Source organism: Blennius ocellaris, assembly GCF_963422515.1.
Source record: "Blennius ocellaris genome assembly, chromosome: 20".
Lineage (NCBI taxonomy): Eukaryota > Metazoa > Chordata > Actinopteri > Blenniiformes > Blenniidae > Blennius > Blennius ocellaris.
The window spans coordinates 3,072,648-3,095,927 of record NC_137669.1 but is presented as its reverse complement, the minus strand read 5'-3'; the positions used below and the strand labels follow the sequence as shown (position 1 = coordinate 3,095,927).

General features: G+C 50.2%; 1 protein-coding gene across 3 annotated transcripts; it reads right to left on the bottom strand.

Moving 5' to 3' along the window:
* Positions 1-7,850: 7,850 nt before the first annotated feature.
* LOC308144429 (AT-rich interactive domain-containing protein 1A-like) lies at positions 7,851-22,573 on the bottom strand. 3 transcript variants are annotated; one of them, XM_080515544.1, is made up of 16 exons: positions 22,336-22,573; positions 21,737-21,829; positions 21,295-21,465; positions 19,177-19,477; positions 18,120-18,265; positions 17,827-17,924; positions 15,329-15,538; positions 15,031-15,235; positions 12,693-12,825; positions 12,010-12,185; positions 11,794-11,923; positions 11,590-11,709; positions 11,367-11,463; positions 10,408-11,227; positions 10,165-10,295; positions 7,851-10,077 (listed from the first exon to the last, which is right to left on the bottom strand). In XM_080515544.1, the coding sequence occupies exons 2-16, from the start codon at positions 21,819-21,821 to the stop codon at positions 8,140-8,142; spliced, it is 4,761 nt and encodes a 1,586-aa protein (XP_080371670.1). In that variant the 5' UTR covers positions 21,822-21,829; positions 22,336-22,573; the 3' UTR covers positions 7,851-8,139. The 3 variants fall into 3 exon arrangements, with proteins under 3 accessions (XP_080371670.1, XP_080371669.1, XP_080371668.1); XM_080515543.1 differs by having other exon boundaries at positions 11,590-11,923; XM_080515542.1 differs by lacking the exon at positions 21,295-21,465 and having other exon boundaries at positions 22,336-22,462.
* Positions 22,574-23,280: the final 707 nt, after the last annotated feature.

Genomic DNA, 23,280 nt, shown 5'->3' with positions numbered 1-23,280 from the left:
CTGCAGGTTGCATGAAAAGCTGAGTCTCTGCCACAGAGAACCAGGAGCTGCAGGACAGTTCAGGCTGGTGCCACTTTTCTTTCTTTCCTTTTTTTATTTTGGTGACCGAGAAATGGCTTGTGGAGTTTGTTTGGGGTGAGTGTTCCTCGCTTTGTTCCATGTGTTGACTTGTAGCGACGCTCCTCACTCGGCTGCTTCCTGTCTGCAGGATTGTGCTGGTTTGTTGGCTTCAGGCAGAGCGTGTCGGTAGTTTCCGAGCTTCACCAGGCGAGTGCTAACCAAACTGTTAAATTCTGCCTTTTGTACCAGAGCGGTCATTTTTTACCTTTGTCTTTCTCTTTCTTGTAGGTAAAAGCTCAGATACGTTGCGATATGTTGGCTTCTTGCAGCAGGACGGCAGATTAAAAGTGGACGAGGGTTCTCCCCAGAATGGACTCAGACAGGCCTCGTCGTCCCCGCGCTCGTCCTACAGACGGACTGCAGCTCGCGACGCTTACAGTCCAGGACTTTCCGGTGCCGGCAACATGCAAACTGTCCCACGGCTCACTCAAACTGCACGTTTGTTTCCGAGGCCGAACCAGCAGGCCGCCGGCCCGGAGGTCAACTCTCCAGCGGCGCCCAAGAAGTTCCAGCTTTCCACGGCCGTAGCGACTGGAAGTTCTGTGTCCAAGGAGAGTCGTGGGAAGAGTCACCTGGCTGGAGGCGTCCAGAAGAGACCGTCGGTTCAAGGAGCTCCGCCGTCCGGCCAGCGTCCGTCCTCCGCTCTGACGTCGAGGGACAGCTACTCCTTCAGGCCGGCCCACAGTCCCTCTGGATCCAAAGGTCCGTCGTCGCCGTGGCTGGCGGCGGGTCCGGCTCCAGCCTCCGTGTCCAGCCCCGGGAGGAAGGTGTCCTTGCAGTACCGCGTGGCGGCCAGCCCCCGTTTGTCCAAACCGGCCTACCAGCAAGCCGGACAGAACCCCAGGCCCAGTTACTCCTACTTATTGCAAAGTCCCACCTCGAGGGCTCAGAGTCTCCCCAAGTCCAGCAGCGGGTCGGGAGGAACCCGGCGCTTCGCCCCGACCAGGAGCCACAACATCCCGCGACGCTTCGGCGGCGCCGTGATCAGACGTCTGAGTTCCTCCGACAAGCCTGCAGCGGTGGTCGGGAAGCCGCAGGCCCCTGCAGCCCCCCCACAGTGGAGGCCTCCTCACAAGCAGGTTTCACATCAAGGGGACAGGAAGTGGACAAAGTCCAGGTTGTTCTGAGGATGACCTGCCTGTGAGTATCTGGAACTGCTCCCTGATATTGGCGCCAGTTCAATTCTGACATTTTTTTTTTTTTGTCTCCAACAGGTTCAGCAAGGATTCCTGTATGAATGGAAAGTGTTTTGAAATAAAACTTTGGCTCAAACTTGTCTTAAACTGGCCTGAGTTACTGGGGCTTGAAGGCTGCTGCCATCTAGTGGTGAGAAGATGCACTACAGCGTAATCACTTTATTTTCATGATGCAGACTTCCAGATGTGCAAAGTTCTTACAAGGTTTCAGAAATGTTCACCTTGCAGAGCTTTGTATTTTGGGGAAGTTGACATGAATTTGGAACTTTGCAGTTTCTGCGCTACATGACGGCAGATTAAAGTTGGACGTCACACATTGTTCTGAAGGAGTTCTGACTGTCACATTTCTATTAAAATCCTAGGATTAAACAATTGGTTCCTTGTGATTTTACATGACGTGTTAAAGAGACGATGCAACAGCAAAGTTTACAATGTTTCACTTCAGTTGATGCAGAAAGTCTCTAAATGTACCTGGAGCTGAAATGAGGGCAACTCAAAGTGAGAATGGATCACATTTCTAAGCCACGTGGAAACCGTCTGATTGGTCGTGACGACCTTCACGCTAGACTTGCCCGCAATTATTCAGTCGTAACTCTCCGTTGCTTACATGCGCCGCTTTGCACTCTTGTTAACTGGGTTTATTGACACATGGCGGTCTTGACGATGCAGACGCTCCTCTCAGGAACAGCAGGAGCTGTAAGCTGCTGTTCAATAAGTTTAGCCTGAGTCACAAGAGAACGACTTGACGGCCGCTGGGTCAGTGTACCTTTCGCCCATTCCATTTTAGATGTCAGAGACCGAAAAACCGGAAACCATCCGATTTTCCGCTTGATATTGGAAACGAAAAACTGAAATCAGATGGTTTCCGGTTTCCCAATGCGTTTCTGAAATAAAATCCAACCGTAATTCTTTAGTTCAAGTTTGAGTTGCCGGAAAACCAGAAGTCGAGTCTCTTCTTCGCTTGTTGGTAGAATAAACAGACTCATTGCGTTGCTGCCCCCTTCAGTCTGCATGACTTTCTCCCACCATCTTTCTGATACGCTCGTATAAATTGATTTGTTAAAACGTCTTATGTCTTTGGACGGTTGCGCCAACCTCATGGTGGAAATGCAGGCCAACGGCATGACTTGTGGTGAAATCTCTGCACACCTGTGCAGTGAGTTTGGCCATCAGAGGTTTTTCTGAGAGAAATGTGAGAAGATGGCTCTCTTCGACATCAGAAGGTACACAGACCCCCTGACTGCTTCCATATTCTTCACTGGAGCGTCTGAGTCGTTCACAACCCCTACATCGTAACCATACTTCCTGTGGGACCAGAGCCGGTTGGTCCTGCTTTACCGTACCGTAACCTCCCGCTCTGCCACCCACTGTGGTGGAACAGCAGCTTCTGTGGTCCCTAAAGTACATTAAATCTCATTTAATAATTATCTTGTATACATCTTATACACATGTATTCATATTGTATACATTTTGTATTGGTTCAGTTATGTGCTTTTGAAAAACCATAACATAATTGGTTTGTTCAATATCAACTGGTCCTACAATCTGTCCTCATGACCCGTCCCTCTGAAGAGGACACCTGTCTTCAGGGGACACTTGCCTTTGGATTGTAGGATGTCCCTACATCACAGGTTTTAAAGTATTTTGTTCCTCATTTGAAGTGTAGTTTGTGCTCATACTTAAAATGTTTTGAGTTGTGACTACAGACTATTCAGAACAGATGAAAGGTTAATGTAGTACTTTGCACTAAAGTGTCAAATAATAGTTGTGGTCGTTTAAAGACGATCACTTCTGAAGCTCATGGAAAGATTGACGCTGCGCTTTGCTGCTCTGGCCACACGAGGGCGCCATTGCATTCAGATGAGAGAGAACACCTGCAGTGAAGCGCTTATTGGAGCACAAAGTAAAGTAAATGTGCAGAAATATGGAGCGACGTTCGAATGAAAGAGCAGATCGGGACTCATTTCATGTCACTGCCAGCTTCTGGAGCTACAATGAGCTCATGTTTCCTGCTCTCACGTCGCAGCGCACGAGAAAACATGAACGACCTGCGGCGGTCAGGTGTGACTGAGTGACCCAGAATCCTCCAGAAGCTCCGGCTCCACGTGTCGAGACGAGAGAAGGGAGTTTGTTGGGTGTTGCTGGACGTGGTCGGCAGGAACCAAACAGAAACGTGACGTCATGGTTAGAAAATAAAACGGCGGTGGGAAGAGGAACCCAGAAGCGTCTTTTCAAACCAGGCGCCACTTTAACGAATCGAACCTGAACTTTGACCCCCAGCGCTGATTGCTGAGTCACTGCAGCGCCGCCACGTGACACGAGGTCACGCGTTCATTGCTGCGTCATGATATGAGCAGTTTTAACAGGGCGACTGTGTGAGCAGTGCCTCCAGGTGGCCACCAGAGGGCGCCAAAGGACGCAATAAAAAACGACTGCACGTGACAGCAAATCTCACGATGAGGAGTTACCTGGTTTGAGTCTGGATGGATGGATGGATGGATGATGAATGGATGAAAAATGGTGGATGGATGGATGAGGGATTCTTTATGTTAAACTCGGCTGAAATTAGATTTCTGCATCCAACCAGCTGATGTCAGGCACAACGCCTCAGGAGCCGGTGTCAAATTACAGCAGATTTTCAACTCAAAAAAACGATTAAATGAGCAAATTTCACCTCATGGTAGAGAATCTAGTCTCGTTGCGTCCATGTACAGCAGCAACTGAGAAGAGATTGATGCTGGTGTCAAATTACAATGTGCCGGTGATGCTGATAGTCTTTTCAAATGTGTCTAAACGTTCTAATATGGATTTAATTATGAAAGCAGCTTGTTTTTTTTTTTTATCACAGTGACAGACTGATGAGGCTGGGGTCAAATTACCAACACTTTGTGAAAGGTGGGCTAATGGATGTTTATTGTGGAAGTCATGAGGCGCCCATCAGCAACTGGAGGCAAATACTTAGAAAAACCTACAATATCTCCCAGAGCGCCACCTATAGTGGAGTGTGATACTGCAAGATGTGACACAGGCCAGGATCATCCAGACCGACCCAATACCACTACTTTCTAATATTCAAGGTTAATGGATCATCAAAATGCTGAATCCGGATGAATTTTCATGACTTTCAAGCATTTTTATGATTTTTTTTGTTTGTTTCATTTCTCTCTCACACACGCACATGCACGCACACGCACACGCACACACACCTGCAGTAAAACACCACATCACAGCAGGAAAACAAAAACTCCACTTCACAAAACCACCACATGCTGCAACTCCACTTCCCACAATGCACTGGTCATTTAAAGTGGCAGGCTCAGCAGGAGAGAAACTAAAACAAAGTGTTGATCTCATTGCGCTGGTATCATTCGATATGAATGTCGATACCATCGATATGTGGCTCGATCCATCCGACACAAAGCAAACTATCCCCCGGCTGAAATGGGAAAGAGTGTCACACGACTGTAAACCGACTGAGACTGACCCCAGTGGGAAGCATGGCGGCGTCACGCTGTGGGGACGCTCCTCTTCAGGAGGGACAGGACGGTTGGACATGTGGGACATCTTGAGGAAAAGTCTGTGGCGGAGGTTGTTCTTCCAGCAGGACGATGTCCAGCAGAGCCACGATGGAGGAAAAGTTTAGATCCAACATGTTCAGAAAGGACAAGTCAAGGTGGAATTAATTAATTAATTAATAAGGTCCAGAACCTTCATCCAACTGAAAAACCTCAGGAAGGACATGAAAGTTGCCGTTGACAGACACCGTCCATCCAATCTGACTGAACTTGACACTTTTCAGTTATTTATATAAAGAAAATACATAAAAAGTCCACATCATTGTCCTTCTACTTCCTGTACTGATCGATCACATAGAAAACCAATAAAACACATTGGTGGTTTGTTTGTGACAAAATGTGGCATGAAGAGTTTTGCAAAGTGAGAAATCTTTGGTTTCTCACGCTTTATGACAGAGTTCCTTCCTTTTTAAACCTGCATTTTCAACAATTATACACGTATGTGACATTTCGCTTGATACGTTTCTGTTATGTCATGAAAACCAGTGTTTTGTGAGAAGAAGAAATTGGTTTCTCACACAAGAAGCGTGTCTGGAGAACATTAATAAATCACCAAGTTTGAACCGTAATGAGCTAAAGTTCCTTTATTTTTAATCGTTTGAAACGTTACTTAAAGTAACTGTCCATGCAAGTTCATTTTACTTAAGAAATCTGGACATATATTTAATTTTTACTGTAAAATTTTAAACAAACAGAATTATCCATCATAAGATTTTAAATCTTACATCTTATAACGTGAATCTGTCAGAAAACCAGCAATATAATACAAATATCAGTGGAAGACTTTAATAGTAATCTTCTGGTCCTCCTGGAAACATGCTGCTTTGCCCTGGAGACCAGAACCCTTGGAGGGGGCAGGAAGTTGCTAAGTAGCACTTAAAGAGATAAACCCTCAAAAACAAAGGAACCCCGAATCGTTTATACGACGTCGTTAATATTTCTACTTTTGCCACCAGAACTGTGACATACAGCACCTTCAAGGAAATGTAGGTTTTTAATATAATAAAACACTTCTCACATTTTTTTTTTCCTAATTTAAAGACAAATCAACTGATTTAACGAATCTCGCTTGTTTCCTCGCTGGCTTTTTGGCTGAAAACAATCAAATAGGATCAAATATCAGCAGATATTGTCGCGGCGGTATCGAGTCGTCCTGCATCTCCGGATCACCCGCCAATGTCAATATGTATGTAAATATCAGCAACTCCGGTCCGGTGGGATGAGAGCCGCCCCGCCACGGCGGGGTCAAAGGTCAATGGATGCGGGGACGAGGGAAAACATGGCCGTGCATCCGATCAGCGGCGTTCCACCGCAGATCAGGTGTAAATATCAGAGGCGTCAGCGAAAACACGCAGCGGCATGAAATATTCAGGGATTTTATTTACCGCCGCCGCGGCTGAGGGGAGGAAGAAATAAATCAGCAGCAAACATCTTACGAAGATTTAATGTACATTTATTCTTAACACGTGGAACATATAGTATAAAGATTTCATACTGAATAAATGATATTCATTAAGCCAAAAAAAGGGGGGGGGGGGGGGGAGAGGAATTTACATCAAGTTTTTAGCTACATCATCTGAAATACAAATATGCAGAATCCGCATCACTGGAGAAAAAAAAAACAAAAAAACAAAACAAAAATTAAAAAGGTTTCTTCATCAAGATGTAGTTCGTCATTTAATGAAGGAGCTCAAATGGAACCGCAGACATGATTTCTGTTAATATTCTCTACACCCAGACCCGAGACCAACTGAAAGTTATTCATGGTGTGGGGGGATGGGGGGTGGGGGGGCGGGGCCTCGGACAGCAGCTAGAACACCCCCCCCCCCCATCCCCTCCTCCAGAGCCCCGCCCATTCCTTTCAACCCCGCCCCCTCCGCCAGACACCCCTCGGGGGGGGGTTTGGAGAACGACGTGGGCGGGAGGAGCGAGTCGCCGAGCGGCCAGGTGGGGGCGCACTCAACACCCGGAGGGCGGAGGGGGAGGAGGAGGGGGAAGGGGGGCTCGAATAATCGTCAAAAAGGTTAAAAACGGTGAAGAGCAACAGAAGATTGTGAAAGAGGAGAGAGAGAGAGAGGGAGGGAGAGAGGGAGAGGGGGAGAGAGAGAAGTGTAATGTACAACATCATATATACATTGCAGCTTGACTGCATCTAGAGTGGAGGACCAGTCCTACAGAGTGACTTTTCAATATCAGGGTCAAGTCATACAATCAAGGGACAAAGAGAAGAGGTCAGAGGTCGGGGTGTTGTAGGTTCACCATACTTTGGGGGGAAAGCCGTTGTTTTCTCTCTCGACGTTTAACTAAAACTGTTTTTAAAAACTACAGTTTGCTGCCAAGCCAGCGTATCTCAGTGTGAAACAGTATTATTACAGTATGTTTACAGTTTTGTTTTTTTTTTTTGTTGTTTTTTTGTTGTTTTTTTTTTTAAAGGTGTACAGTACAGAAAAAAGTCCTACAATCTACTGCACAGGCCTCCCATGTCAAGGTGTCTGTTCACAGCCAATCGTGTGGTTCCTGTGGGGGCTGGGTTCTATCGCATCCAGAGTGACAGCCGCGCCGCCGCGCCAAGGTCCGTCGACCCTACGGCGCCTCCCAACACGAACCAGAGTATTGTTTGGTCTGTGCCCTCCTCTCCCCGACGACCCCCCCCCCCCCCCCCCCCCCCCAAAATCCCCCTCCCCCCCGCCCCTAGAGGGAGACAGGGAGCACACGTATCCCCCAAACTCACTGTAAACGAGACAGCAACTTTGGTTACAGTTTTTTTTCTCTTTTCTTTTTTTTTTTCCTGGAGATTTTTTTCTGTTTTCTTTAAAAAACAAAACAAAAAACAAAACAAAACAAAACAAAACAAAAAAGAACGGACCCCCCCCCCCCCCCTCCCCCTCCCAGAAAGTCAGTTTTTTCAGTTTGTATTTCCCCCGCAGGACAGCGGCGTCCCGTCCCGTCCCGTCCCGATCTGCTCTTCTTCTTCGCCCAGTTGAACTTTTTCCGTATCCAACGCTTAAAAACCACAGCTACTTCATGAGATTCCTTCCTTTAGTAGAGAAGCAGGGGGAGAAAAGACAGTGGAATCCGAGGTGATTTTGCATAAATTAAAAAAGGGGGGGGGGGGAAAAAGAAAAGTAGGAGGACAGCCATTTTTACTCTTTTCATTCACGCGCAACAGACACACGCACGCACACACAAAATAAAACGGGGTTGGAGGGGGAATGGAAAGAGGCGGAGCCGAGACCTCCCCACGGCTGTCATGACTGGCCGATCAGAAACAGTACGTCACAGATTACTTGGGACACCATAGAGTTCATGAGCGGGGACACCGAGATGTCCAGTAGCCGCGACTCGTACAGCGTGAACTCCGAGTGGTTCTCCTCCACCTTGGCCAGGGCGTGCAGGGCCCGCGCCGCCCGCCGCATCATGTCCACGCTGGTGGGCTCGAACTGGGGCCCGCCCTGCATCTGCAGCAAGGAGCTCTGGCTCTGCTGGTACTGCGTGGCGGCTAAGCTGTCCTCCAGGAAGCCCAGCAGGTTGCCCACGCTGCCCTTCTGCACGGCGATGGCCCGCGCCGCTAGGCTGTCGCCCTGGGCCAAGTTAGCCAGCAGCACCACCGCCATTTCCCGGCAGACGGCCACCTTGCGCTCGCCGACCAGGCGCACCAGCGAGCCGTAGAGCTTCTCCAGGCGACTGAACGGCGGCGTTGCCAGAATGAGGTCGACGTTGTTGTCCTGGATGCTGAGCTTGCTGAGGGTCTCGAGGACCAGTCTCTGGGGTGAAAGTGAGCCGTGCGGCCCCAGAGTGGGGAAGGGGTCCAAGGCCTCTGCCGACGGGCACACGGCCCAATGGAGGAGGCCGTCCAGCAGCGGGAGGCATATACTCTCTGGGTAAATAGAAAGGTCCAGCTGGCCGGAGATGTTGGCCAGCGTGACCAAGCAGTTCTCTCTCAACACCTCCAGGCAGTCCCACCACCACTCGTCTCTCTCGCAGCTCACGCCCTCGTCTTCCTCTTCCTCTTTCTCGTAGGTGACGGGCGCCTGTTTGCGCTCGGGGTGCCTGTGGTGGAGCAGCACCAGGCGGCCCAGGAGCAGCAGGAGGCCCGGGTGTTTCGACATCTCCAGGTCGTTTCCGGGGACGAAGGAGAGGCTCCGCACGATGTTGGACACGCAGATGCAGCGCCGGGCTAGCGAGTCCTGCCAGTCTGACAGAGTGCTGAGCGGCATCTCGTCTTTGCTGTGGGGCTCGTCCTCCAGGATCTTGATGTTCCGGCGGCTCTGGAGGTCGGGGCTGATGCTGAACAAATACTTGCCGTTCTCCTTCTGCTCCTCGGCACCTCCACGCACCACCTCCTCGGTGACGGACCCCGGGCGGGCAGAGAGCACGTCGTCGATGGTGGCGGTGACCGGTGCGCCGATGGGCAGAGGAGGCGTGGTCTTGTCACTGGGAGATTTATGAGACTCAACAGACTGGGGCTGCTGTTGCTGAGACCTGCCCTCGCCGCCGGACTTGGATTTCTCCAGGTTTTCCGTTGCCGCCCCAAAGGCCTGGACCTTCTTGCGGCTCTCGGCGGCGGCCGGGGAGCGTTTCCGTTGCTTGAGAAGATCCATGCAGCTCTCAAAGTGGGTCTGGATGTGCTCAGTCGTGTCTCCACCACCGATGCTCCAGTGTACGAGGCCACTGTCGAAGCTTTGCCTCTGACCTAGCTTGGACGAGTGGTTTACCATGAAGGGGTTCTTTTTCCGCACCACCTTGATGGGGAGTTTGTCGAACTTGCTCGCCTGCTTGGGCTTTTCCGAGTGGAGGTTGGGGTCCTGAGAGGACCCTGAGGTAGAAGTATTGGTTTCCTTGATCGAAGACCCCCTTCCCTTCTCCTCTTCCTCATCCTCTGAAGACTTCTCTCTCTGGGAGCTCTCCTCCTCCTCCTCCTCCTCCTCCTCTTTCACCTGCACCAGGGACGAGGCGTCGGGATTGGTCTTCGTTTCGTCTCCCTCCTCGTCCTCCTCGTCCTCCTCGTCAGTGTCCATGTCCTCCACCTCGGGCATGGGAATCTCGTCGTCAGAGTCCTCGGCTGCGTTGGGGTCTATGAGAGTGCGTTGGCCGTGGTCTCCAACTTCGTACTCCTTCAAGATGCCGAAGATCTCGATGAGGCAGCGTCTAAAATATTCCACTATGAGCTCCAGGAATCCGGGAAGCTGCAGAACCAAAGAACCAAAGGTATTGAATTACTTCAACGCAACACAAAGAAATAATTCACTCTGGCTGGTGGAGGTTTAACTCACCTGGCATAGATTAAAAGTAGAAATGCTGCCATCATCATACAGTAAAATGTTAATGGTGTCCAAGGCCCATGTGCTTTCAGCCAACAGGCCTGATTTTAGCGACATCATTACTCTCCAAGCCTCAGGGGTGCCTGTGGATACAAACCCAGAATAAACATGAGCCAAATGTTCACAATCAGTCAACAAATGTCCGTATTTACAATTGCTGACGGTATTGAGAGAATACGTGGAAAGGCACTGTACCGATGTCTTTCATGGTGAGCCGCCTGCGGGGTTTGAGGTGAGGTTGGGAGGCCTCCACGGAGCCGGGAGGGAAGGCCACGTCTCGCCGGATCATGGGCTGCTGCACGGGAGCCTGGCCGATGTGGGAGGCGGGCACCGGGGGTCCGGCTTTATGCACCTTGACGCCAGGATGGATGTAGGGGGACTTGCTGGGCGACGTCCTGCTTTCCATAGGCCGGGGCATGGGTGCTGGGCTCGACACCTGAGGAATGTGGTTCTGGGAGGTCTGGTAGGTGGAGGGCAAAGGTCTGGTCATGGGCGGTCCAGAGCCGGCGGGGCCAAACGGCGGCTGCCGCTGGTTGACGTGACCGGGCCACTGTCCCTCGTGGTTCATGCGTTGGTCTGACGGCATCATCTCCTCTGAGCGATTCATGCCATGATAGCCGGGGCCCTGGCCGGGAACAGGAGGCCCTTGTCGATTGGGGTAGTTAGGATAGCCCATCTCATTGCGGCCCTGCCACATGGGACCCTGGGGGCCATCAGGACCTGAAGGCATGGGGCTCGCCATCATCTGTGGAGGCATTTGGGACTGGGAGTTGGGGCCTGCAGAGGAAGGCCCTCTGTCCCGTCCGAAGGGGAAGGGGAACTGGTTCTGTGGGCCGGGTGGTCTGCGTTCCCCTCCAGGGTAAGCATTATACTGGTTGTACATGTCCTGTTGGCCCTGCGGCCCGGCGGACTGGGGTCCTGGCTGCTGCTGACCAGTGTAAGGAACGTTGTACATTTCTCCTTCATGGCGCTTGGCTGGAGGACCATACCCGCCATCCACAGGACGCTTGTAGTTCTGTCGGCAAATATTCAGAAGGGTGTTTAGAAATGGTTTTTTTATTTGAAGAATAAAAGAACTAAAATGAGAAAAACACACTGATGGGCGAAACCGGCTTTGATGCAAATGCTATAGGAGCTGAACAGAATGTTCTCACCGGTTGCTGCTGTGGATACATTCCTGGCTGTTGGTTGGGGTACGGGGCACCAGGGGGAGCTCCTTGGCCAGGGTACTGATTTGTGTAGGACTCATGCCTGAAAACAAGAACTCACACCATCACTCTCCTCTGCCCAGGGAAAGCAAGCGCTTCAATGGAAGCAAAACTAATAGTCGGCAGGATGGTTATATTAAAACATTTTTCGCCGTCGGTGTTAACTGACCGTTGCTGTGGCGGCGGGCGGCTTGGTGAGTACATCCCTGTGTCTGCTCCAGAAGGCATCATGTTGGGCTGAGGAGCTCCTGGTCCCATGTTGCCATCGGGGCCCATACTGGGGTCCTGTCTGTAAAGACAAACAACAAATCGTCTTTCAACGCTTTGCTTTTGTTGGATTCCTGATCTTTCAATCAGAGAAGGTTTACTGTACCTCCGGTCATATCCATATGGGTACTGTTGCCTCTGGCCCATCTGCATGTTGCCCATTGGGCCCGGCGGGCCTCGGTTGTACTGTTCTCCCATCCCACTGTTGGGGCCCGGTGGCATAAACTGCTCTCCAGCTGGGGAACAATCAAAGAACAAACTGTAGCTGCAGTTCCACAAAAAGTCCTGCATCACCAGACCTGGTGGGACAGAGAGTACGTACCTTTCCTCATGCCTCCAAAAGGGTCCTTGTTGGCTTCATAGGGGCCCATTCGGCCCATCATCTCGGGGCCACCCATCCCAGGCTGGTAGCCCTGAGAGTTTGGAGTCATGGCGTTCCTTCTGGAAAATGCAGGGTCGCCGCCGTCGGCAAAGGGGTCCTGGAGGTTCACGCTACTCCTAACAGGCGACAGGGAAGTTCAGTCAAACGTCTACATTAAATTCACATCTGAGTTTATCTTTCTAAATCTAACAAATGACAATGTGTTGAACCAAAGACTTTGTTAGTGTCACTGCTGTTCTGAGTCCTACATATATTTGTTTAGGTTCTCAGTGAGCATCAACTAATCAGTATTGTTTTTGGATTTCCTGTTTCACCTGGTGGCAGTGAAGGAATGTGTATGTAAGGATGGAACAAAGAAGACATAAGCGAAGGCAGATTTGGACGACATTAAAAAGGACACTGAAACTCCAGAATGCCGGAAAGGTGTCTCAGCGAAATCAACATTTTTGTCGTCCATTCAGTTTGTGTACAATTCCATTTTTTCCCAGACGCTAGGGCTTGGGCCAGACTTTGAACAGTCATTCAGGTGTTTGTGTACATCTTTTCAGTTTGGCCTCGGTGCTAATTCCCTTCTTCCTCTTCCCCCACCGGGATCGGTTTGGCTGCTGGTTCCTGGACCGTACCTGACGCCGGGCATCGGGGGCATCTGTGTGTGCGGGGTGGAGGCCGGGGTGGGGGGCTTCAGCTCTCCCCCCTCTGCCATGGAACTACTGGTGGACTGAGGCGTCTGGGGTCCTTGCAGGGATCCGGATCCAGCTGTGAAACCAGGGGGAAACACAAGAAATGTTGTTGTTGTTGTTGTTGGTCAAAGCGGATGAAAGAAGGAAACCCAACTATCTAAAATGTGTTTTGCTTTGCAGCACTCAGAGAGAATTGGGAGAAGGTCTCATCTCCAGCCTCGCTGTCTGCGCTCCAGGAATAAAGTCGAGTTGATGGTTTGGTGGTGGATGGGCTGAACACTGCTTGGGAGGGAGGTGGGAGAGGGAGGGAGGGAGGGGGGGGGGGAGGCTTTCAGAGAACACATGCTGCTTTTGGCAATCCCAAATCCCATTAAGAAATTCCTGAGTGCTGCGCAGAGGAACACAGTTAGTGTCAAGCTGACTGGCTTTTGAGTGCACAGCCAGCGAAAATGTTGAATCCTCCGGCTCATCGCAGCATGCCAGCCCCCCCCCCTCCAGCGCCCGGCCTCCGGGAGCCACCGGGAAACAATGATCTAAACCCTGACTCTGACAGATTACCGCCTGCCCTGTAGAGACAGGAGACGGTGTGTGTGTGTGCGTGTGTGTGTGTGTGTGTGTGTGTGTGTGTGTGTGTGTGTGTGTGTGTGTGTGTGTGTGTGTGTGTGTGTGTGTGTGTGTGTGTGTGTGTGTGTGTGTGTGTGTGTGTGTGTGTGTGTGTGTGTGTGTGTGTGTGTGTGTGTGTTGTGTGTGTGTGTGTGACTGACAATGGCGGTCATCCTTAACTTAGGCTCAGGACTTGGCGCTATTAGCAGCCAGTCTGATGAGTCACAGGTTCCCATTCATTAAACTGGCAGAAGCACAACACAGCAGGGTCACCAGCAGGTCACATTTATTCACATCTCTCTCTCTCACACACATTAACAGCACCCCCCCCCCCCCCCCTCCCCCCCACCGGCAGGGATTTCCCTCTACTGAAGAAGAAGAGGAGGGGGGGAGAGAGGATCTTGTGGGGGACGAGAAGAAAAAAAAACTGAGTCAGAGTGAGAGAATCATGTGACTTTTACACACACACACACGCACACACGCACACACACACACACACACACACACACACACACACACACACACACACACACACACACACCTCTATTCATCATTTCTGGCTCAGCACTAATCTCTGGGGAAGCATCGCCTCGCCACTGCAGCCTTGGGCCCGGCAGGCGAGGCGCTCCGCTAGTGGAGGGCCACTATCGCCACATCACCCCCCCCCTATGGGGCTGATGCCAGATGACAAGCGCCCTGATGTCTCCTGTAACAACAAAGTGTTGCTGACCCCCCCCCCCCCCAACATGGTCGCTCCTGGTGGTTTATAACACGAGTCCCTCCAAACCAAACAGGCGTTCCAGGTGACAGCATGACGCTCCTCCTCCCTGTTGCAGGTTCACACACTGACTTCTACCCACAGTTCACTGTTGGGAGGCGAGTCGATCAGGGGAGGAGGGGAGGAGGGAGACTAGAGATACACTGATACCACTGTTTGAAAGGACGGGTACGAGTACTAACCTGTAGCCAGTTGCCGATACCGAGTTCCGAAATGCCATTAAGTCTAATTTACACTCCGTATGCAAACGATACACGAAGGCAAAGCGTCACTGAGAACCACAACCGGGTGAACTCCGCTGGCCCTGGTGTCTATGTCTAATGTCTATGTCCGTCTATGTATAATGTCTACATGTCTATAGTGATGAAGTTGCTGCTCTTGTATGAACCATCTTTCTCCTCCCCTTGATATTTTGGCAGAACATAATTAACAGTCTTGTCTTACTTGTTATTTTCATAAAAATCAAAGCCTCTCCAGCTGACACCATCTCTTGTCATCCTGCTGCTGACGTCAGTGGTCTTCATCGGGTTTTACCGGAGATCATGACACTGGTATCGGTAAATCCCTTGTTCAGAACTCCCCCCCCCCCCCCCCCAAGATAAAGCAAAACGTCAGTGATTTATGACGCTCCAACAAGAAATGACAAACGACCATCTTTTAACATCGCAATTAATGGGACACGATAAAGGCAACTGGTTTGTGGGGAGACGATGCGGGGCAAACAGACCGAGGAGGTTGTGATGGATTGGGTGGAATCCACCAAGCACCCGGGGGGAGAGCAAGGTTTCATTCTTTAAATTGTAATTTACATTAAAAGGAGGTTGCGGATGACGGCGAGCAGGTTGTCGTGGTGGTGGTGGTGGTGGGGGGGGGGGGGGGGGGGGGGGGGGGGCGGCTCACCTGGACTGGGAGGCTGGATCTTCGGCTGGTTCTTCTTGGCGTCCGTGTTGAAGAACTCTGGGGGCGGGTCCTCGCCGCGCTCGATCTTGCACTCGAAGGCGTACAAACACTGGATGTACTGCTTCTTGAGCGAGCTGGCCGCGCTGCTGGACGTGCCCACGTTCAGGTTGGTGGCCAGCTCCCTCCACTTCTTGTTCTTGTTCACCTGGTGGGCGAGCGAGGGGGAGAGAGAGAGAGAGAGGATGAGAGAGCTGCACGGCGAAGTTCACAGAGCTGGGAAACGTGGATGCGACCGTACCTGTGTGAGGCCGCCGATCTCTTTGACGGACACGTAGAGTCTGAAGAGGTCGAGGGGCTTGCGGCCCACGGCCGGCAGGTTGTTCATGCCCATGGCCTTCTCCTCGGCAAAGGCCAGGTACCGATCCACCCACATCTTCCTCTCCGGCTCCGGACCCAGCTCGTACAGACGGGTGATCTTCTCATTGGTGATGGTGGAAGAACTCGACTTCTGTGTTGATAGGGAAACAATGGATGGGTTAAAAACACACAGCATGAAACAATCAGCGACGTTCAGGAACTTTTAGGATGAGGGAGTCCCTACAGATGGCGCTTTTTGAAAATGGCTTCCAAAGACAACTTTTGTGAAACAGTACGATTGTAGGAAATAGTTTTTTTGTGCTCGTGTTCAAGTAGATCAACAACAATCCAAGAGCACTACTTAATGGTGCTCAATATCAGATTTACCAGTGCTTCAACAAATTGCAATTACAACATCGTCTGCATAAGTGGAGACTTGTTTTTTTTAGATAGAGATGATACCGAATACACCGTGCACAGTACAAAAACAAGGAGATACGACGGATGTGTGCGTGGTTGCCTAACAAACTCGCAGCATCAACTAGTGGCCAGGCAGGCAAACTGCAGTGGTTTGAGAAATTCTGGTGGTTCCGTGTGAATTAGAAAAACTTTCTGAAATGAAAACAAAAAAAACACGTCTCGGCGGTCCACTGAAACCGGGACCGGCTGACCCCCATGTCCACCACAAAGTCCTTCAGCCCTCCAGTACGTGAAGCGGGCTGTCATACGGAGGCTGACGTGGGGAATGTTGGGTATTCAGCTGCCATCAGGTTCTTTTGAGGTTCTGATGGCTCTGGCAGGAACTCTCCGGGACGACCAAACACCAGCTTGGCTCACGACGCCTGCAGATCTTCCTTTGAGGCCCAGCGTAGGCCCAACATGACGCGCGGCAGCCGATCCATCCAGTTGGTGTCCGTGAGGGCGGCTTGTAGCGCGGCCTTCATCGTGCGATGGAAACACTGGCACAGTCCATTCGCTTGTGGAGTGAAAGCCGTCCTTCGGTGTAGCTGCACTCCCAGGCCTTTAGCCCCCCTGTCCAGGTGCGGCTCCCAGTGTGCTCAGTGGGAAACGGGTCCAGATGGCTCTTTGAGTATTGAAGTTTTCTGGCCCCTGCACTCGTCGGTGGTTTGCAATGTCCACTAATAGTCCATGAGCAACACAGGAAATCAGCTCCCAGGACGGGCACGCACACAGCAGCCATCACAAAATCCCTTCCAAACTGACGGCCATCAAAACACACAGATACAAACCTGGTGCTGAAGGTGCAGATGGGAGTCCCGTGAGCGCCATCCCCTCATGACGTCAGTAGATTATGCTCCGCTGTGCACCATTATCACCATAAAGTGTCTTGAGTGAACAGCAGCTTATCCGTGTTCCCAGTGCCCACAGCTGCCATGGAGCTCCGGGTCTGGCGTTTCCCAGCGCTTGGCTCTGTTCCTGAACCGCCGGTGGAAAAAGCACAGCTCGCCGTCGCGATGGCCATCGGTGTGTTCTCCTTTGGCTGGTGTTGCGGCTCCACTGGCCACGCGTTCATGTACTTCGTACGGGCGTGCTGCGAGCAGAATCCAATTGGCTTCCTCTGCTAAACCACGATGGCCAGAGCCGAGCACACCTGCATCGGGAGCCGACGCAGGAACGGCTGGGTGAAGAGGACCGAGGCGTCCCCCGAGTCCAGCAGCACCAGCGTATTTTCCATCAGCTCTGTGGGTTTACTGTCCTCCAAACCGTGGAGTGACAGCAGACACTCCTCTCGTTCTGCGTCGGACGGCGAGAACAGACGTAGGAGCTGATTTTTCAGAGAGGTGAATTGGATTTGCGCCACCGGGTCTCGCAGCAGCCCCATCACTCAGCAGGTGGTGGATGAATCCAATGCTGCGACGATGTGGTAGAATTTGGTGTCGTCCACCATGATGCCTTAAGAGCTGGACCTGGGCTTCGACATGCTGAAACCACGGCTCCGGGGGTCATGTTGCCAAAACTCGGGTCGTTTGACGGTAGCGGCGAACATCGCGGCCCCGCAGGCTTGAACGTTCTCAAGGGACATGTTGAAATGTCAGGGTCGCCAATTTTCTTTATTGCTTCACATAGCACAACAGTAGACCTGTCAAACATTTCACACCCCCTTACATCATCGCAGTTCGTCCTTCAACACCTCCCACATCACACATCACACACCACTGACACACCCACTCCACTCTGAATGGGAAAACCTCCCTCAAGGTGCACCACAAGATAGGTTTTCCTATATTTTCTCTCTATTAAAGGAATTTCCACCTGGGACTAATAAGATATTTCTATCCTATTCTAAATGTGAGATGATTAAATGAAGTGGGTCAATCTGCACTGGAATGTTGAAAACAAAAACATCTACAGATATCAATAATCGTCCAAAAACAGACATCGCTACAATACAATGACATTTTTCTCTTGGACTTTTACCTTTTTGGATTCGGGCTTGGGAGTCCCCTCCACTTTGTTGTTCATTTTCTGCGCCGGGTTCATCTTTTCCATCGCAAACTCTGAACTCGGAGGCATTCCTGGGGTCCGGAGAGCAGAAAACCAAACTTTGATATATACCGAATATAACCAATTATAGTCGATGAAAACATTTTGCAGGCCGAACATCACGACCTGAGGCTTTAGCACACCCACACCCACACGCACACACACACACACGCACACACGCGCACACACGCACACGCACACACACGCACGCACACACACACACACACCTTGGGTGTTGTTGGCCATGTTGGCTGCCATGGGGTACGGCCCGGGTCCTGCCTGGTTCATCATCCCATGCATGCTGTTCATGCCGGGGCCGTACGGAGAGCCTGCTCCCATCATGCCCTGGGACATGTTAGGATAGCCGGGTGGCCTGGAGAGAAAACGTTTGAGGGAAAACTCAGGCCCTGTTTAAACATTTTCACTTAAAACAAAGCAGCAAAAGGGAAACAAAAGACAAAGTTGCCTTATCAAGCCTCAAACATACAGACACAATATCTCATCAAAGCGGATGACGTGTACAAGTTCTCTTAGTCCCATACACACAGGATGTGTTTGTATTATAACTTGTAGGGTCATTGAAATACAAGCAGGAAGCAGACAAACAGATAATACTATTCATTACAGTAGCCCGAGGACTTCCTCAGCACCACAATCCAATCACAGGCTGGACGTCACATTTTGAACATGAGCTTCTTCAAACCACCAGAAACACACACACACATATCAAATGAGTGCCGGCTGCTAGCAGTGGAAGTCACAACGGGATCTATTGACTGTTTTCTGATGTCTTTAAGTTGATTTAAGGTGATAAGTCTGATTCACTGTCACCTGTTTGATTTTCAATTACGAGCCCCTGGATATACAAGTAGAGTTTTGATCCATCTGTGTGCTCAAAAATCAATAAATCCTGTTTGTTTTCATGCTACTGAAATGAATGAATGAGCGCAGTAACCTCAGCTTGTTCATATTCAAACATTTCAGACACTATTCACAATCTTGCCGGCTTTACTATGTTTACTTTTTAAAAGGTTTATTTGTTCTACAGTTTTAAAGTCTGTCTGACTGAAGGTTGCAACAAATCAATGTGTTCTTTTCTTTTCGTGGCAGCGCCTCATTGTTGGATGTACGTCATGAGATTACAACGAGCGGCTCTCTGCAGGCTGAACTGCCGTCTGGAGGAAATGTGATTCACAGTCTCCTCTGGTCAGCTTTTTTTTCTTCTTCTCCGTTTTTCTCCGAGCTCAGAGCGCTTTGCAGGAGGCCGTGGTGCTGGGCTCTCACCTGGTGTGTATGGAGTTGGTGGGTCCGTGATGCATGGGCGGCCCGCCGTCTTTCCGGTTCATGCCCGGCGGGGGGCACATGCCCGACGCCACTTGAGGCGGCATGCCTGCCATGTTGGAGGCCATGGTGGGGCCGTAGGGACGCGTGGCCATCTGCCCCGGGCCTATCCTGCCTGGGGGCATGTTCCCGTACGGACCGCCGCTGCCCTGAACCGGCATGGGGTTCATGGATCCGCCCATGCCGGGCCCACTGGTGTAGTTGGCGTTGGGCATCCCCGTGTATCCGGGCTGTCGGGGGTAACCTGGAGGAGCAGGACACAGTTCAGTCTGGTGATACAGAAACAAGTAAAACTGCACACACAAATGCAGAATACGTTTAGAAAAGCAGAATACGAGATCTTACGAGGGTAAACTCTCGATCTCAATCCGTCTTTCATAGCAGCCCACAAATGACTTTGTATTAAGAAACACTCGAACGTAATACGACTACTTACTGAAAATCAAGCCATAGTATTTGCTCATTGTCAAAAATATCGGTATACCTTATCGGTTTGCAATATTTGCCTTGTCATGCATGGCGTGCCCTCTGATTGGCTCATAACGGTAAACAGGAATTAACGAACCGAAACGGCGAAGCGCCAAGTGCTAGCTAATTAGAGAGAAGGGCGAGCCATGGGTTCATTTTTTGGTTTTCCTTTTCTTTCCTTTTTCTTTTATGTTTTTAGGTTTATTGCATCAGTCAAGGTTACTGTCTGAGAGAAAGTAATGTGACGCAGGATCAATTAGGTTAAGTGGATCTGAGTTCTAAATTAAAATTATGAGCAGGGAAGATGAAAACAGAGAAAAAAAGTTGACGTTTTATTGACGGCATTGACATTTCAGATTGTGCAAACCCAACACAAACCAGGTTACCAAAGTTAGTTGTTCCAGGAGGAAATTCAGCCTGAGACTGAATAAATGTGACCATCATGTGTCCCCAGCCTCTAAGTTTACCTCCATTTGCTGCTGCGACTCGTAGCAGAAATTCTTCAAAGCCCACAGAAACCATCAGAGACTTCAAAGTGAAATAATTTGTGAAATAATTTCAGAAATATATTGAGACAGGAGATTTCAAAGCCTTTCCAAGTAAAAAAAAAAAATACTTAAAAAAATCTGGCCTATCTGCAAGCATCTGCAAGACAGGATAACTGTTGTCATTCATTAAGTCAGTCATTAAGACAATAACTAATAAAAACTATGACAAACGTACGGGATGCATTAAACTGTAACTGTGCTGATCCCAGGTCAGTTTTACCCACATGGGTAAACCTCCAGTGTTGTACACATGAGGTAGAGTCATAACTGATATTTTACAATTGGAGTCGATTCACATCCAAAGACCATCTGGGAAGTTTTCTAGAAAGAAACATGGATATGCAATTTTCCTACAGCCACTGAGTGCGTCAACAAGTTGTCAGGATGTTTTTTTCCAGCACAGAGGACTATCTCCACCGAGGGGAGAGGAAGCAGCAGTATTTTCCTCCATTTGTGGGTCTTTTCTGCAACGTCTCCACTGTCAGAACAACCTGACCACAGAACAACCAGTTACCATCAATAGACTGACCTTGTGGAGAAGCAACATCTAAACTGACTATAGATCACCAACAATCACTTTTCTTTCATTACATTGCTAATCTCTTTCACGGCCCTTTGATATATATCTAGTGGGACAAAACCGGCCCACGGGAGGCTCCAACCTCACCAAACCAGCAAGAAAATGGTTAAAATGTCAAAGAAAACATTGATTTTTTGGAAACAAATTTCAGTAGAGTAGCAGACAACAGTGAGGTATCAGTGGTGCTGCCAAGGAGAGCGTTAATAAACTAGCAGTCGCCTCAGAGCCATTCTGTCAGGGTGACTTTATATATTCTCAAACAAAAACGGCAAAAAATACACATTTTCATTTGAAACGATGTGTAAACCGAGGCGAAGTCAACTAATCCTTTCAGTAGTTGATGAACTGTAAACTATTAAAACACTGCAGCAGTTCTTGTAATTCAATCTAAATATTTGCATGGTTTGCAGATGATGATAAAGCTATTTACGACTTATCAAGAGGCCTCTCCCCTCCACTGCTCACCTTGCGGGCCATACTGGCCGCCCTGAGGGCCGTAGTTTCCCATGGTGTTGTTCTGAGGATAAGGTCCTATCCCAGCATGCATCTGGCCTCCTGACGACTGGCGTGGGGATAAGGCGGAGCCAGGCTGACCGGGGGAGCCGTACGGAGGCATCTGGGGGTTCCGGCCGTACACTGAGCAAAGATCAGGGAGGAGCGTCACAAACGTACTACAAACCGTTCTAATCATTTACGATGAGAAAAACAATGGATGCATCTAAATCAAAGTGTTGCGTAACAAATCTTTATCTCTGTTCTCTCCCTCGTCTCCAAATACTTATTCCAAGGTTCAGCCTGAGGGGGAGTTGATGGGAAACAACGGAACCTTGCAGCGGCTGGGAATCAGCCAATGAGGTAGAAGAGTTCTGGGTTGAGTAAAGGAGTAGATGGCGGGAATGGTACTCACCACCCCTGTCCTGGCCCATGGCCGCCTGGTTCATGGAAGCGTGCATGATGCTGTCTGACTGGACGCTGGGCGGCCGGGGCGGCATCTGGTTACCTGGCGGAAAGGAGTGGTCACATTCAGACACGATCACAACCTCCAGAGCTCCGACTCGATCCGTCTCCGTTATTCACAGTCTAGTTTTTCACGCTCCGAGCGTAAAAAATGACCAGCGGTCCGCCCGAGCCGAGACCATAAAACCAAACGAGGCCCGTGAACGGAGTCCTGCCCGCCGCCTGCCGCGCCGCTTTGCATGAAACGACCCGCTGGCGTCGCCGTAACTTGTGTTTCGCTGCCGGATGTTTTACTGGCGTCACGTTAGGAGGAACTTAATGTTCCCATCTGGCGAGCCGCTTCATGAATTACACATAAGATCCGTATTGAATTTTGAATTAAAACTCTTAAATCTGTCCCCGTTTATGACGGCGCCGCGACGCCGTATATGGAACAGGTGACAAAACAAAAGGAGGTGAAACTCATCAGCTGCTGGTGTATCATCAACAGGTATCTCCAGGCGTTGTCTCGTTTCCCACGCTCAGCAGTCTGTCCTCGTGTGTCCTCACCTGGCACAGCAGCAGGTGACAGCGGGCCGGAGCGGGACGGGGTGACGCTGGCCGGCGAGCCGACGGGGGAGGGCGACGGCCCGCGTATGCCCGGCAGGTGCGGCGAGGTGTGCGGCGAGAAGGGCGACTGGGCGGGGTTGCTCTGCTCGCCCTGGGAGCTGGACACCCCGGAGGTGCTGACGCCCGGGCTCAGGGCGCCCTCCGTACCGGTGGGCAGGTCGTCGATGGAGCCGGACAGGTCCTGGCAGGAGAGGAGGAAGGCAGTATAGATGAACCATTGTACTTTTGTTTTTTCAAACAAGAAAAATAAAGTTAAACCCCCCCCCGTTTAGAAGTTAAAGCTTTGCCCAGAATGTTCAAGGTCGTACTGACTTTAGCCTTTGAGGATGAATTGTGGAACCCAAAGACCTTCAGAATAAATGAAGGAAAATGACCTCATATTGTGAGGCTGAACAACCATTTTGGAAGTTTTCTGAAGACGAATAATTCAAACATCCTCCATAAGGCCCATGGGCCAAAGTTTGACATAAAACATGGATTTTCAAAAGCTTGTATGTTAAGAGCAGCTGAAACAACGGAACACTGAGACCAAAGTTGAGATACATCTGATGCTGCCAGGAAAGCTAAGCTAACTAGCATTAGCTTTCAAGTCTTACAGTCACGGTCAGTATGTTTTATAGTTATTTTACCATTTCACTCAAGTTGAAGCTGGTGAGATGTGTTGACAGCCCTGCACTCGATAGCAACACGTCGTGTGTGTGTGTGTGTGTGTGTGTGTGTGTGTGTGTGTGTGTGTGTGTGTGTGTGTGTGTGTGTGTGTGTGTGTGTGTGTGTGTGTGTGTGTGTGTGTGTGTGTGTGTGTGTGTGTGTGTGTGTGTGTGTGTGTGTGTGAGTAAATCTGGAGAAGGGATCATTGGAGGAATGCCAGTCATCTTTGGGTAAAAA